At 39.3% G+C, this 15,832-nt stretch overlaps 1 protein-coding gene and 1 long non-coding RNA gene across 7 annotated transcripts in view; one reads left to right on the forward strand and one right to left on the reverse strand.

Annotated features, from left to right (window-relative positions):
- spag17 (sperm associated antigen 17) overlaps positions 1 to 8,120 on the reverse strand; it is a 55,809-nt gene extending 47,689 nt beyond the window's left edge. For 5 of the 6 annotated variants that reach the window (XR_007382839.1, XM_048978707.1, XM_048978709.1 and 2 more), the window contains exons 1-4: positions 7,988 to 8,120; positions 7,078 to 7,218; positions 6,628 to 6,687; positions 911 to 1,042 (exon numbers count right to left, since the gene is read on the reverse strand). Coding sequence is in view for 5 of the 6 variants with exons in the window: in XM_048978707.1 (XP_048834664.1) it covers positions 911 to 1,042; positions 6,628 to 6,687; positions 7,078 to 7,218; positions 7,988 to 8,089 (435 nt within the window). In the remaining variant the exon portion in view is untranslated. Of the gene's footprint in view, positions 1 to 910; positions 1,043 to 6,627; positions 7,219 to 7,588; positions 7,642 to 7,987 lie in introns of those variants that run through there. The other variant, XM_048978710.1, reaches the window with a different exon arrangement.
- Positions 8,121 to 8,220: 100 nt separating this feature from the next.
- On the forward strand, positions 8,221 to 13,939 carry LOC125709820 (uncharacterized). Its single transcript, XR_007382840.1, has 5 exons — positions 8,221 to 8,648; positions 8,983 to 9,075; positions 10,278 to 10,330; positions 10,746 to 10,796; positions 11,941 to 13,939. It is a non-coding gene; the product is annotated as an uncharacterized LOC125709820 (long non-coding RNA).
- The last annotated feature ends 1,893 nt before the right edge of the window (positions 13,940 to 15,832 follow it).

The raw sequence follows: 15,832 nt of genomic DNA on the forward strand, positions 1-15,832 counted from the left end.
CTTAAAAACTCTAAATCAAGTCTCAAGGTGGTCCTTGCTGTAATACTAGGAGTGTAATGGCTGGTTCACACTTCTCCGCACAAGCACAACACTTGCATATCCACTCTGTGGACACGGAAACGTTCATAGTTCTCAGGTCAAGCCACATACTTTGCACATGCGGACAACGTGCTGAATTTATATTTTTATGAATAATTGTCTCGAATATTACTGATATTCCCTGGAGATGTACCACAGCAGTGATGTTTATGTCCGATTCTCTAAGTTTTGCAAATCCAGAGACCAAGCTCACAGGATTGCCATCTTTGGTCAGCTGGCTTGTGAGAGATTTTCAATTCGAGACAACTCTGTACTCAGATAACCTCATGTAAACGTGAGTGTAACAGTTTTATTAACTTATAGTCTGTAGGGTTTGCATACTACCCCAACTCTTGTAAAAAGCATTCATGTTGGTATTTAAGTGAATCGACCATGCCAGAGCTCCGCGGACACAAATTTGGCGTGCAGCAGTCATTCTTCCTCAGAGGCGCACAGTGACATCAAACCCATTTGAGCGGATGCATCCGCTAATACCCATGCGGAGAAGTATGAACCAACCTTAATGGTACAGAAATTTCACAGTTCAATACACACCTAGGTTTTGTATTCACAGATTGGTGGAATTTTGGTACAAAAGTGAAAGAAATGCAGGGAAGAGTGAAGAAACAAATCGGCAGCCACCAAACTCCCTAAATTATCTAATAGGGATGGGCTGGCTCAGTATATTGGTAGCAGAACTGGAATTGACAGTAGCAACCTTGGCATTGGATTGAAAAGAAAATCAGTGCTATCGCCTATTCCCAATCTGCAGTGACAACCCCCATATAACAATGCAGAGACAGAGAAGCCTTCTATCAACAGCAGTGGTTACCTTCTCCTCAGCCAACCTTCTCTGCAAATCTTTGCCCTTGACATCCAGCAGGAGGAATTTCACCAGCATGCCCAGGAGTTGCAGGGGAAGTTCATCCCCTGCATCCATGATGATCTTGGCAGATTCCGTCACCTTCAAAGAATAAAAATCAATTAGCTCTACTTAGTAGGTTCTTGCTTTTTTAGAAGTTGTTGTGTAGATCCTGCTCCAGTACTGTTTATACCTGTACCTGGGCATTCACTGAAAGCTCACCCTAGATGCACTTATGCCTAGTTCACTCCCTGCCAGCATGTATGTTTGCAACGTCCTATTCTCCTCACTCATATGTTGCTCTGGAAAAAAGCATTTGCTAAACGTGTAAAATGTAATTAAATGTATTTATCATAAGTATTCATAAGCAAGCTGTCATATCACACCACACAAGGTGATAAATGCAAAAAACAGTCAGTTTGGCCCACTCTTTCTGAGCAAACTGCTCAAGCCGTCTCAGGATTGAAGGGTGGCATCTCCACACTGCAATTTTCAGATCTTTCCATAGATGTTCCAAAGGATTATGATCTTGGCTCATGGGAGGCAATTTAAGAATAGCCTAATGTTTTTCTCAGCCATCCTTAAGTGCATTTAGCTGTATGTTTTGGGCCATTATCCTACTGAGGATATGCGAGGCAGAGCTGATCTTTCTGACACTGGGTAGTATGTTTCTCTCCAGCATGCCTTAGTAGTCTTGAGGCTTCATTGTGCTCTCCACAGATTCAAGGTTCACCATGCCAGATGCAGCAAAGAAGCCCCAAAACAAAGCTAAGCCCCCTCCATGTTTCGGTGGTCTTTTCTTTAAAAGCTTCATTTTTCCTTCTGTAAACATAGAGCTGATGTGACTGGCCAAAAAGCTGCAGTTTAGTCTCACCAGCCCAAAAGACTGATAAAAGCGAATTTTTACTATAGGTGGAATACTCCCAGAAACTTTGAGGCACGTCACCATGCATTTTATCGAATTCCACTTGGCTTTTTTTATGTTTTTCTGTCAGTAGTGGAGCCTTCGTGGGTCTTATTCCATGGAGCTCATTCTTGTTCCAAATGAAATGGATGGTGCAATCAGAAAGTGATGTACCTTGACCTTGACGCTCAGCTTGAATCGTTTTGGATGGTTTCCTTGCCTCTTTTTCTACCATCCACACTATCCTTCTGATTAGCCTGGGGTTGCATTTCCTCTTGTGTCCACATCCTGGAAGGTTGGCTACAGTCCCATAACATTGTACTTTTTAATAATATTGGCAACTGTGGTCACAGTAACATATAGCTGCTTGGAGATGGTCGTATAGCCTTTAACTTGTTATCTATAATATTCTTTCTGAGCTCCTCAGACAGGTCTCTCCTTTCTCTGGTCCATATTAAGCATGGTGCACACAATGATACCAAACAACACAGTAGCATGTTCTTTCCCTATAAATAGGTTAAATTGCTGATGAAAAGCTTGAAGGCACCTGTGATTAATTAATTAAGGTTAATTAAGGTTAAGTACTTGTATCGAATAAACATGACTATAATGCAAGGATATATAATCTCTTTAGGGTTACCAACAAATCTATACTATTTTAGCATATCTTTGTAAAATAAACAACAAATCATTTCTTTTCACAGTTTTATTGGTTTACTCATACCACAAAGGCATGAATGCATACATGAGACAATTGCTTTTAATTGACTCACTTTTGAGGAGAATTGAAGCATTGTTTCAATGAGTTGCAAAGGGTACCAACAAATTTATCAACGTCTGTATATCTACCTGCCACTGAAATCCCTGGAAAACTCTTTATTAAGTGGTTTTATGTCATTTTCCACTGACCTTTGATCCTCTTTTGTAAATCGTGAAATATTATTTTAAATAATACAGATATTATCCTTCCCCATTCTGATTGAAGAATGTAGCCCATGTGGAACTTTCAGACATGGCTCTGAAATATGCAACATAAATAAAACCTATTGATTTATTGCACTCCTTTTTGCTTGCATCTATTTTCCACTGTGTCTTTTAGAGTCTGGGAACAGGGTATTCTAACCGGGATTTCTGGCACTGTTATTATAGGCTCTCATTTACATAACCATTATCTAGGCTACTGAACACACATTCTTACCTACACACTTTATTTTCACATTTGTGTCATTTTTACCAGCTAGAGTTCAAAATTACTGGCACAAATAGACTGTTCCAACTACTACATCACGTATGCGCATAATACACATGACAAGTACGTACCCAAACATAGAGCCAGCATAATGAAAAGGTGGAGCCTATATGAGCCTAACGTAGGCTTACATACAGCCTAACACAGCTCCTGTGTCCCAATGGGGTGGGTATGTGACACTAACCAATAATATGGAAGCTACTGTATAATGGTCCAAACCCCTTAAGTCGTTGAAAACTAACATGTTACCTCTTGGCAGCTGAACAGAAAGACTTGAAAATGTCATATTTGACCCTGGGAGTTTATATTGAAGGAGTTGAGTTGAGATCGTTATATTTTCAGCATTTATAGTTCAGATATGCTTCTTTCAACTATATAAGTTTCATTCCCATCACTAACTATCTACACAGTCAACCACGCCCACGAAATAGGGGGTCCTGTGGGGGATTTCTCACCTGTGACCATTTTCAGATGGCAATATATCAAAGAATAAATGGTTATTTAGAATGAATTTGCATCTGCTTACAGTATCTTCCTCAAATAACAAAAATATAGAAGAATATTGGATGTAGGTGTGGTGGTGACCCCACAGCTTTGGGTCAAAATCCGAAAAAAGTGTCTGAGGTTGAACCAAAAACTGATTTTTGCAGGTCCATAACTTTGAAGTGCTTCCTCTGAGCTTGATTTTAATGCTTTCTGAAAGAGCAGGGAAAAGTATGCCAGGAGAGCAATTTTCAGTTCTCTAGCATGCTTAGAAACTAAGATATGGTCTCCTGAAAACCCTTACAGTGTGGTACCTTCTGATTGGAAGCACGCCTTCATAACGCCTATTTTCAAAAAAGGGGATAGAAGTAATTTGTCTAACTATAGGCCAATCAGTCTAACTTGTATAACTGGTAAAGTTATGGAGGCTATAATCAAAGAGAAATGGTAGATTACCTGGACTCCAATAACATTTTGCGGGATAGCCAGCATGGATTTAGGAGAGGTAGATCCTGTTTAACAAATCTGTTGGAGTTTTTTGAGGAAGCTACTCAGGAAGTTGATGGTAAGAAGGCCTATGATGTCATCTACTTAGATTTCCAAAAGGCTTTTGATGTTGTCCCCCACAAGAGGCTCCTACTTAAACTCAAAGCGACAGGTATTTTAGGTACCGTAGCGACCTGGATTGATAACTGGTTAACAGATAGGAAACAGCGAGTAGTTATAAGAGGCACAATGTCACAGTGGGCTTGCGTTCATAGTGGGGTACCGCAGGGTTCGATTTTAGGACCACTATTGTTCCTAATTTACATAAATGATATGGATACCAATATATACAGTAAACTGGTGAAATTTGCAGATGACACCAAGGTGGGTGGTGTAGCAGATACTGAATTAGTGGCTCAGCAGCTACAGCGGGATCTTGATTGAATTAGTGACTGGGCCGATACCTGGCAGATGAAATTTAACGTCGATAAATGTAAGGTACTCCATCTAGGGAGCAGAAATATAAAGTACAGGTATTTCATACTGGTATATGTCACTGAAATAAAGGTAGCTGATCATGAGAAAGACCTTGGTGTGTATGTTGATGCTTCCATGTCCCATTCTCGCCAGTGTGGGGAAGCAATAAAAAAGGCCAATAGGATGTTGGGGTATATCTCCAGGTGTGTGGAGTTTAAGTCAAGGGAGGTAATGCTAAGATTATACAATTCCTTGGTGAGACCTCACCTAGAATATTGTGTGCAGGTTTGGTCACCATATCTTAAAAAGGACATTGTGGCCTTAGAAAAGGTGCAGCGTAGGGCCACAAAAATGATTCCTGGTCTTAGAGGAATGTCATACGAGGAACGGTTACTTGAGCTAAATCTGTTCAGTCTCAAGCAAAGGAGACTGAGGGGGGACATCATCCAGGTATATAAGATTCTAACAGGTTTGGATGCTGTTCAACCAAATAGTTACTTCAGCATTAGTTTAAATACACGAACTCGTGGCCATAGGTGGAAATTAGTGGGAGAACATTTCAAGCTGGATTTAAGGAAGCACTTCTTTACACAGCATGTAGTCAGAGTATGGAATAGCCTTCCTGATAATGTAGTGCAAGCTGAATCCTTGGGTTCCTTTAAATCAGAGCTAGATAAGATTTTAACGACTCTGAGCTATTAGTTTAGTTCTCCCCAAGCGAGCTTGATGGGCCGAATGGCCTCCTCTCGTTTGTATAGTTCTTATGTTCTTACAAATTATATGTGCGATTCGTGAGTGCAAAAAACATCAGAAATTTTCAATAAAACTTGGGGAATTTTCAGTGTTCTCTATAAGGATCAAAATACCAAGTTTTCATCAAAATCAGGAACGATGCCCATGGAACTATGCACATGCGGATTCAGACAGTTACACAACTCTCCACACAGATTTACAAATAATTTAATGATATCTGCCCCATATTTAACAACTAACAGAACAATGAATTTTTTTTTTATGAATACACCTATCTCAACAGAAGAATTTTGTGCAATGGCAACTGAACAGTACAATAGGGCACCGATTATGTACAAACATGTAGACTGGATGACGATAACCACTGAGTTCTTGAGATATATTGAACAGCGAGACAAGCCTCAGATAAACCATGCAGCATTTGAATGAATGATAGGAAAACCACGTAAGTCTACATTCTCTGACAACAATTCACATAAGTCCATATAAAACATTAAACCATTCACTAACTGCTGTGTAAAGACAGGTTTCTATTTGTGGTGTTAAGGTGCCTCATTACATTGTTTTAGGTTTGTTTTGTGAAGTAGTTCCTGAGAAAATAAGTTTTTCACGTTCCTGAAATAATGGATTCCTGTGCATGTATGATTGTACAATGAGGAACAAAGTATCATAATTAACTGGAGATAATCTGTTTTCATGTCTTATTATATTTCACATCATATTAGTTAGAAGGTCAGACCACTAATCATGGAACGATGCACAGTACCATGGTATTCACTCCAGTGTAGTCTTCATTACCCACTGCTGATTTACTGAATGAGTGAATGCATCTCAAAATTCAAATTACAATGGTTAGTTTTGTTGAACTCAAAAAGTGTATTATAGTGTCCTACGTTACCTGGGATAGGCTCCAGGATCTGCGTGATACTGTTCTACATAAGTAGTCATAAAATAAATAGACTGATGGATTTTTAATTCATATTAATTAATAATTAAGATGTATAATGAATGAATTAATAGTTAAAACTACTACTGAGGCAACATAAACACATTGTAGGTATCTACAGTTTTTCAATATTACACCTCTTCGTAACAGTAACAGTAGAGAACAGAACAGAGGTAGAAAGCCTTAATTGGATCTTTTAACATAAAGTCATCTAAATGAATCCATGTACAAGCATTCCAGGAACTCCTGAATGCCTCAGCACCCATATCTTAAAGTACAAGGCAACCACTGACCAAAAGCGATTCCCATATGTCACAAAATGACACGTTTTGCACAAATGTTCTTTCCAAAGATAGATGAGATGAAATCATTTGCTAAAGACACATTACCTCGTAAAACAAAGGAACATCCTTTGGTTTCTTGGCTTTGGGATTTCCCAGCTCACTGATCTAGGAGTGAATAAAATGCATGATTTAAAAGACATTTTTAAAAAGGCAAGCGTGTCTTTGAAGGCAGACCAAGTAAGGATGCGACTGCTAGTACACATAGTGATTCATTAAAGTAGGTAGCGTAGTTACTGGAGCACTCAGACATCTGGCTGAAAGGTTTGCACTGATGATGGATGTATGACATCCAGATTGCTTTATTAGAAAAGGGGAATGTTGCGCAGATTGAATAAATTGTACATGGGGTATGATTATGCATTAAGTGTTTTCTATGCCATTTATAATCAGCTTTACAATATGCTCATGCATCTTAATTCACTACAACAGTAGACTTTGAAAGCGATGCTTTGGCTCTGCCAGTGTCGTGGCGAAGGTAGAAGAGGATCTACACGCCTTTTCCAGCATGGCGTCCCAGGTGATGGCCACGAAAAGCCGGCGCTGAGGCTGTTGCACAGCTCGCAAGAGGGCCTGAATGTACTCCTCGTCCTTCGGGCTTGCCGCTGCCACCAGGGAGAGGCACGCCGTCCAGCCCGCCTGCAACCGCGTAAGCGCACAGCAGTTCAGCATGCCGCCATTAAACACGAACCAAACATGAAACTCGTAAACAAATATTTTCTTTGCTCATGCGGTGCGTATGCTCATTATAACAACAGAACAGTGCTACGTTTATGCGGTTGTAAAACCGTAACAAAATGTCGCTAAGTGGATTTTAAATCCGGTGACAGAACCCCCCCTGCTGCCCCCGAGTTTCAACATCGTTTCCTTTTAACAGAACCAAGTTAAGGTTTGTGATATTGATGGGTATCTTTTGGGATCAATTACTATTTAAATGTATCGACATTTATTAACATGGAAAAGTTTAAAAAGCGTTGGTCTAAATAAGTTGTGTGTATGTGTTATTTACCGTAGCCTCGCACCCCCACCCCCCGCCTCGAAAACTTTTGCAGTCTCCCTCCCAATCCCTCTTTCTTAAGGACCTTGCGCCACGAAGGTATTTGCGCACCAGGCACCGCCAATTAAAAACAGCACCAGGTGGCAGTATTACCTTTCCTAAAGAAAATACTACAGGCACAGCAAGCGGCAAGCGGTCATTATTTGTTTTGATGGTTGCTATAGCACGCTTGGTATACAAACTGTCAAACAAAAGTAATGATATTAAAGTCAAGGACAATCTCGGGATACTCCCTGAAAAGATGTCTACTGCATAGATATTTATTTACATTAGCCATGCTACATTATTTCTTTAAAATTTCTCTTAAATAAGATCAATGTCCGTTTATTTTATTTTTGATGCACAAACTACCTCCTCTAAGGGTGCCGCGACGAGTCCTGCCTCCCAAGCTTTACTGCCAGCTGCGACTGTCGGGCCGGATTGGGAGCTGCTTTTCACTCTTTTCGGCGGCATGTTTCCAAACTTCTGGTTTCGGACGAACTGTGGAGACAAACTGTGAACTATCCAACGAAAATACCGTCGCCTCAGCCGTGTCGATGCCAAGCTGTCCGTGGACGCCGTCTGGTCGCTATTAGCAACCGCAGGCCGGCCAAAGCAGCAGGGAGTCTCCGGGGTTTTGAAAAGAGGGAGACACCTGTCGGGCGAGCATGGTACTGCAACGCAGGAACGGCACGTGAGAATAAATTAATTAACATCTGCAAACATATAATGAAACTGAAGCTACATCGTGTATTAATTACGCATTAATCTTTCCATTGCTTAACCAATAGAAGGACACGGAGAGACTGGAATCTATCCCTGGCGGTATAAGGAGAAAGGCATGATGCATGCACACACCAGTTCAATTGTTGATGTACAGCCATGGAAAAAAATAAGCGACAACTCTATATTTTTAAACAAATATTCATTTTAAAATCTTGGTTCTGAGCAGCAGGTTGCTTCCAGGTTCAAAAATTCTAAGACAGCAGGACACAAGAACAAGGTGAAGCAGGAATGACCATAAACCAGCCAGGTAAAGGGAGGAAGTGACTTTATAATGCTAGAGATGACCGTTAACTAATCCGACAGATTCTCATAAATCGTAGGATGACATCAAGTGATCTTTAAAAGAAATGAGAAGCATTGATTAAGTGCAGGTGTGAAGTGCACTGTTGGGAAAGTTTGTATCAGGCTTCTGTAAACAGGACTAAAGTCCCATCAAGCAAGGAAGAAGCCTTTCATTAATGAGAAACAGAGCAGAACCAGACTGCCTTTTGCATAAAAAAAATATTCATAGACACACACCCATAAATTGGTAAATAAATGAAACAAAAATTTGTCCTGTGGTCTCTTAATTTTTTCCACAGCTGTATGTATTAGGGCAGCAGGACGGAAGCAGAGTACCTGAGGAGACCCACACAACACGAGGAGAACATACAAACTGCATACATGCAGAGTAGGTAAGAGTGCTATCCCCTGTATTAATCAGTTGACTAATATTAATCAATACTCATGGAATGTTACTGTGATCTTTGTTATGATTGCATTATGGCTATTGCTGTTATTCAGTAATCTCAACTAGATAATTTGTGGTGCAAATTGAGATACATGTTTCTACCTCAGAACTAAGGATGAAGACTACATCCCAGACTATATTACAGAATTATTTTCTAGGAATTAAAGGAACATTTTTTCTCATATAGAAAGTCTAAGAATTTTGAAAGTCCTAACCTTTGGCTCAGATAAGGAAAGCTATGATCAAATGCAGGCAGAGAATGGTTCACCACCAGGGCAGAGAAGGGAACACAAGAGGCCATTGTGTCCTTTCTCACACTGTGTCAATCACTCTCTCAGCCTGGGGGGCTGCCAATCAGAGGGATAATCAGATTTTCATACCCTAACTTAACAGGGAGCCTTTCACGGTGAAAACACCTCCACTTGACTGCCTCTAAGTACACAGTGCAGCGTTTAATGAGCTCAGATTATCGTGGGAAGGTGCAACATTGAAATCCAGATCAGCTCACTGCTGCTTTGTACAACATCTTTAATTTTAACATTAAAATGCCTTTTGAATGTATGACTGATGCCACAGAGCAATTTATCTGCATGAACCTTTATAAAATGAGTAAGTGCTGCTTTTGAACAACCTTGGACAAATATTCTCTTGCGCAGCGATCAGCAATGAGTCCCTATTCTTGCGTCCAGAGGCAGTGTGTTCGTTTTGCAGCGAGCAAGAGAACATAAAACTCTTTCCTTTGTTTTCATTACATATATGTCCCCTGAACTCCACCCTGACCCTCCCACCAGACTCCATTAACAGCCTTCCTGACAATTTGAACACCTGATATAATTTGTTATTTTACAGCTACACACTTTCATTTCATTTCACTATCATAAACAGACATTAATACTTTCCTTTAAGGGGCTTGTTTATTTTGGTGAGTTTACTGAATGCACAGTGAAAGCTAAGTATTTCCCCAATAAAATTTGTTCTTAAATACTTTAGAGTATTTTATTTAGATATCCGGTATGCAGCATCCAACAACTGGAATACAGCTTTGTACCCAACTGTTATACAGAGGTTTCCCTGTATCTAAAAGAAAAACATAGACATCTTTCAATGGTTCCTTTCACTTCTTGTCTTTCCCATTAATGCCATTAGGTTGGAATTCTGTCTGCCAGTGAACAGGAATGACAGTGCTGGGTCCATAAACGGTAGGAACTGCAGGGCCTTACGATTTTATTTTACTTTTATTTTACTTTATTAACGGTTGTGTGATGTGATGTAAAGGACAAACAGGGCTGGACAAAGAGTACCTTTATAATTAACAGAATGTGGTTTATTTAAATCCTACAATTTATAAGAAATTTTCTCCATACAATGCACCAAACCTTGATGTGAAGTTATTTCTGAAAGGATACCTTATAAAGGTCTACCTTTGTCTCATAACGTGCCAATCTCAGGTTCACATATCCTCCCCGTGCAATTAAAATGGACACTAACAGCAAAATTCTTGAATGTCATAAGAACTACAGTGTATTTCTCTTAACCTCTACCCAACACTGACTTTAACCGTATGTAACCAAACTAAATACAGGACTTTTGACATTTTTAGATTTTTAATTGCAGCCACAGTGTCGCACAGCAGCGGGAGAAGGACGACCCAGATGCGGGCTGTCGGTAAGTTCCCCTTCGCAGGGGTGTTTATTGCAGGACCAAGGCAGGGTAGCATAGGCAGACAAAGAACACTGACTGAACAGGGAGCACAGGACGAAGAGATGCTAATATACATGACTAACAAAGGAGTAAATACAAGCCAGCTGTGGCTGATTAACAAGAGGGCAAGAACAAGACTAACAAGCTTCCGGTGTGGCTGATTAGAAGCCACACCCGAGGGAAATGCAGGGATTGGACATGCTGGGCGGGGCTGGATGTGACAGATAGGTTTTTATAAAAATGAGTATCCCTTTGTGGGGATTTAAAAAATGATCCTCAAAAGGTCAAAATAACAGGTTTGACATTATTGGGACATTTGGTCGCTACAACATAATATGTACAAGACCACACAAACACACACATACACACTCCATTCAGACACATCAATTCACACCTACAGACAATCCGGTAACACCAATTAACCTTAGCATTTTTTTTCATTGTGGGGGGAAACTAGAGAACCTGGAACAAACACCACAATGAGAGAAGGACAACATGCAAACAAACGTGCACAGATTGTTGTAAAATCTAAATAAACAAATAGTTCTTGCTTTCTAATTGGCTGCTTAGTAGACAATTGCCATGCAGCAGGTGTGTGGTATTGTGTGATATGGGTATAAAGTATAGCATTGCAAGCTGTGTGAGTTCTGTGTGAGTGATTTCTGATTTGTTCACATACGGTAAGGCAGCTTCCTTTCGGAATGGCTGGCAGAGCAGCTGTATTAGCCACTACATGACATTTGATCACTAGGATTTCCTGCAAGGACGTGCTCAAATGCCACCTCCTGCAGAGCTTGCATGGTGTAACCATAGAGTAAATACAGTAGTTAAACTGGTCTCTGGTGTGACCAAGCTGTCTGCCATCTAGAATATGCAGCAGCCTCACACTGTGCTGTAGGCTGTAGTGTATAACGTGGTAATGTAATAAGAAGCATGTTCATCTTAATTGGATGCCATGCCTGGTTACCTGACCATCAATATGTTGTTCTTGGAGAAAAAACCTTAAACACTTATGATTTGATTTGATTAATTAATACAATATTAATTGTTATTGTCAATGCTTCAAAAAAATGCTGTTTATGCGATTTCCTGTTATGTGTGTCATCAGGACAATCACGTTGGAGACTCCAACAGCAGCCTGCCATCATGTGTATGTCCCATCTGCCTTGATATATCTCCTCCATCACCTTCATATCCCGGTGGAACCTCTCGCCTTGTTCCTCGCTGAAGTCTCCAAGGTTATCTGGAAATCTGTTTAAATGGCTATGGAGATGCTCATATCAACTCCCAAATTTCTGAAGTTAGCAAACATATCTTCCACCAATTCTTCATACTGGTCTGCTCTGTGATTACCCAAGTAGTTCTTCACAACAGAGACAAAACTCTTCCAGGCCGAAGCCTCAGTGTCATTCATGCATTTGGTAAATGCAGGCTCTTCTTGATGAAGTCATAATTACATGTATTTATATATTTATTAAGACAGAACTTTTTGGGTATAAACCAAGACTGGGTTGACAAACTTATACTGTAACCAACTTCTTTCCTCTGCAAATTCACAGTTGAATTCTGGCTTCAAAAAGTCGCTTTTACAGCATTGTAGGCCTACAGATTGAAATACAAAATAATTATATGGGATATTTCATTACCTAAGACACTGTTAAAGAGTGTAAAGACAGACCAAAAGCTACTGCATTTGTCATCACACACAAGTTGCATTGGGGAATGCATTATTTTCATATTTTCATAATTTTCATTATTTTCATGTCCATTATCGCAAAAACTAGAACCAATTTAGTAAAAGTAATGGGATTTTTGAATTCAGCACCCTCAAAATATCCTAAATCTATTCAAAAAACCTTGGCACCTGAAAAAAAATTGTAGACTTGTGTTAATCAATTGTATGTATCATTGTTTGTCCTGATTACCCTTGTAATTATTTTCAGTCATATGAATTATTACACATCTCAGCGTACCTCTTATTTAAATACATACATGGCTCATTTGATTCATATTCCTAATTTATAGAAACATATATTTTGTACATAAATATTTTCTTATCCTCCTCCATGCCTCATTGTTAGCCTGTATTACTGAAAATTATGACATGCTGATCATGTAAATCAGTGTTTTTCTAACAGCATTTCCCACCATTTTTTATACCATGAAACATTTTTAAAGGGCAACAACCCCACAGAGAAGTATGGACATTATCCAGTAGATATACAGTACAGTTTAATCCTACTTCAGCTTCTGCGTGCCAATAACTTAAGAAAGCTACTCCAAACTCCCACAGCTCAAGGGTTGTGCTATTAAGGCTAATATATACTTCTGTATGTAATGCATACTTCTTCATAGAATGTAAATGGTCTGCAACAATATAGAGTGGGGATGATCTTGTACTAACTGTAATTGTGGTCAAATCTATGAAAGTCATAATGTAGTTTTACAGCACGAATATAAACTTTTCTTATTGGATTCGACATCACAGATATGGATTTAAAATGCTTTGGGTGTGAAAATGTAGCTTACTACAGAACTGTGATGATACAGTCGACATACTTCATTGAATAACAATACGCATTACAGGTTGAAGAAAGTAGTACAGTGTATGCAGTTTTGGAAACAGATTTTGTGCAGTTCTCACCAGATGCAGGTGATGTTTTGGTGCTCTTCTTTTAGATATCTGTGGCATAATTTAAATAAATGTTGGCTGATGTAAACAAAGGCAGTTCTTAAAAACAATTGTCAGTCATTTCAAAATGAACTTTTGAAATAGAAATTTTAACTATATTGACTCATTTTTAGTTGTGTTTTTATATGTTTAGTGTACCTATTTATTCCATGGTTCAGTTTCAACGGTTCGTCCAATGATGGCTATTGTTCAGTAGCAGTCCTGGAAACTTGTTTTCTGCAGTTTAGCTTTAGTTAGAATGCAGGAAATGTTTCTGTTGTCACAGTATGTAATGTGTTTTTCTAATTTATTACAATATATGTGTAATTTATGCCACTGACCAATAGTTATAGTGCTGCATTCTGTTATGTTCTTTTATAAAATGAATATATAAGCCATGGCAGCTATGCTTAATAAAGGTTTTGTCAAAATAAAACTACTCTGAGTTGTTTCATTTTTGAAAGATTGGATGCCCAGATATGTTCACAAACAGGGTGACCGTACAATTCGTGTCAGGAAAGAGATGGAACAGGATTTGAAATGAAATAAAAGTTTTAATGGAAAGCGTGCTTGGTGCTTGCCATGTGTTAATGAGTTACTCTACTGTTATTGTCATGCCCGGCTCGTCCGCTCCTCATGTGTGCCACGCCCCCTGCTTACCCACGTGTGCTTCCCTGATCGTACCCAGCTGTGTCCATTTACTTTCAGTCCTGTGTAAGTCCTGGTCTGACCTGTTCCCCTTGTCTGTCATTGATGTTCGTTGGCGTGAGTAGATGGTCCCCAGTATCAGTTTCCTGTCCTTAAATAAATCCCCAGTGTACCCCGTGCTTTGCCTACCTGCCTGCTTCTTGCTCACTCGCCTGAACGCATACCAGTGCGATCGCCTGCCCTTTCAAGCCCGATCGTGACAGTTATCATTGTGCAGGTGTCACCAATGTTGTTTCATACATTAAAAGATTCATCCACAAGTTTTTCCAGTTATTATGCCTTAGCTGTGGTTGGGTTCAGTATTGGCTGATTAATTATATAGAAAGCAAGTGAATGTTTTTGACACAGTGGTCATTCCTAAGATAAATATGATAAAAAAAAAACGACTTCATATACAGGAGTGTATAAAACAGACTGCAGTTCTTAAAGTGGAATCAGTCATGATCAATTTCAAGGGGAAGATGTAACTAACCTAGATACATGATACAAAATATTTTGCTTTTGAAAAACCTGCAAAAGTTTAAGTAAGGAATAATTATATTTCATGGCATTCGTCCGGTTTTTCTACTTAAATTGCTATTGTGAGTAGGATTATTTCTTCCGCATGTCATCCAACGACTCTTGCTAGTTCCAAAACGTCATTTTAAAGCTGGCAATGGAGGCTTCAGCCGTTGATAGCAGACTAATGCAGTTAATAATGAAGTTAATAGAAAGAGAGCGAGAGAGACAGAGAAAGAGAAACAGAGAGAGAGAGAGAGCTTGTATGAATTAGGCTACCTTTGTGTGTCCCTCAACAGTGTTCTGAAGCACCGTCTCTAAACTGTAAGTCTGCTTTAAGATGCAGCGCTGTTATTACCTCGCTAGTGAGAAATGTCATGTGTAGCCTTTAAGTTGCTACACCAGGCTAACTGATAAAATCGTCAGGGCAGCACTGACAACACGTTTTTGTGTGAGTGTGTAACCATAGTGTGCGTGTGCAAGGACGTGTGATTGCAGTAATGAGACAGAAAAGCTTGTGCATGTATATTTATTCATTTAATTATTTATTCGTTCGTTGCATTTTTCTATTTATTGCAATATTATTACAGTTAACTATGCGAAGTGATATGGAACTGTAATGCGGTCAAGAGAGCTGCCTGGAACTACGTTCGCCGTGCGTTTCCCTGAAAATAATTGCACACATCAGAACGTTCGTCAGCCAATCAGATTCAAGCATTCAACGGTCCCGTAGTATAAATAAAGTTAAACTATTGTCCCAATCCAAATTGTACTATAATACATCATCATATATGTGTTCTCTTCTATTCGTCTCTAACGATGATAAAAATAGTATTTATAATATTTATAGTAATATTTATAACGTCTTTTCCTAGAGATTAGGGGAACTTCCTCACTACCACTGATGTGCAGCATCCATTAAAATTTTTACACGAGCACACTTGCCATATACAGCTATGAGTTGGACAGAAAGTCAGATTTAACTAATGCAATAAAATGAATTGTTTGGAAGCCAGAGTTCAACCACCTACTCAAACATGCTTTCTAATACCAGAAAGTTGGACATGCGATTTAATATGTTCCAATGGTTTCTCTTTTTAATTGCTGTATTTATTGAACACAT

This window comes from Brienomyrus brachyistius, chromosome 16 (assembly GCF_023856365.1).
Source record: "Brienomyrus brachyistius isolate T26 chromosome 16, BBRACH_0.4, whole genome shotgun sequence".
NCBI lineage: Eukaryota > Metazoa > Chordata > Actinopteri > Osteoglossiformes > Mormyridae > Brienomyrus > Brienomyrus brachyistius.